At 25.6% G+C, this 851-nt stretch overlaps 1 protein-coding gene across 1 annotated transcript in view; it reads left to right on the top strand.

The window, feature by feature from the left end:
- LOC107614913 (IQ domain-containing protein IQM4-like) overlaps window positions 1-851 on the top strand; it is a 5,798-nt gene that overhangs the window by 2,344 nt on the left and 2,603 nt on the right. The window contains exons 3-4 of the mRNA XM_021111731.1: window positions 84-198; window positions 594-659. Coding sequence (XP_020967390.1) covers window positions 84-198; window positions 594-659 — 181 coding nt within the window. The remainder of the gene's footprint in view (window positions 1-83; window positions 199-593; window positions 660-851) is intronic.

Raw genomic sequence — 851 nt, 5'->3', positions numbered from 1 at the left:
ATATAGAACCATGATTAATTACTACTATTTAATGAAGAATATAGAACATATTATTAATATTACTTTGTTTAAAAAAATTGTAGGTGGAAAGCTTTGGACTTTGCTGCTCTGAATCGATGCTCAATCTCACACTTTGACTCTGATAAATCGGAAACAGCTGTTTCAAAATGGGCAAGGGCTAGGACCATGGCTGCTAAGGTATATATTATAACCCCTAAGAATCTTTGAATAAATTTGTCACATGACTATAATAATATCTTTCTTTTTTCATGAGGAATTTTTATATATTTTAAATTATCATCATATTTAAGATAAACAATTATTTATTTATTTTTTTCTATTTTTATGACGATAAATAAATAAAAATTTTTCAATGTTTAGAAACTTAAAATATAATTAAAAAAATTATTAAGAGAATATATTATTTATTTTATTTTTAAAAAATGTGGGTCCGGAATTTTTCTATAAAATCCCAATTATATATTTGACTGGGACCACAGAAAAGAATTCAAAGTTTTCATTCTCTTCCGACATAATTTCTCTTTTGTTAATGTAGTTATGAATAATATAAATTTATGCTCCATTTTTGGTAGGTGGGAAAGGGTTTATGCAAAGATGATAAGGCGCAAAAATTGGCTCTAAGGCACTGGCTTGAAGCTGTAAGCTCATACGTCCAAACTTTTACTTATATATGACTTTTTAATTCACTTTACCATATATACTAATAGTCTAATACTATATTATTCTATTTTGGTATTGGTCAATGCTTATTACTTATTAGCTTAAGCATTAAGATTTGACTACAAATTAAAACAAGTATATTTTATTAAGTGGAAACTATTAAAAAACTA

This window comes from Arachis ipaensis, chromosome B09 (assembly GCF_000816755.2).
Source record: "Arachis ipaensis cultivar K30076 chromosome B09, Araip1.1, whole genome shotgun sequence".
NCBI classification, from domain to species: domain Eukaryota; kingdom Viridiplantae; phylum Streptophyta; class Magnoliopsida; order Fabales; family Fabaceae; genus Arachis; species Arachis ipaensis.
The sequence above is the reverse complement of the archived record's forward strand: the minus strand, read 5'-3'. Positions and strand labels throughout refer to the sequence as shown.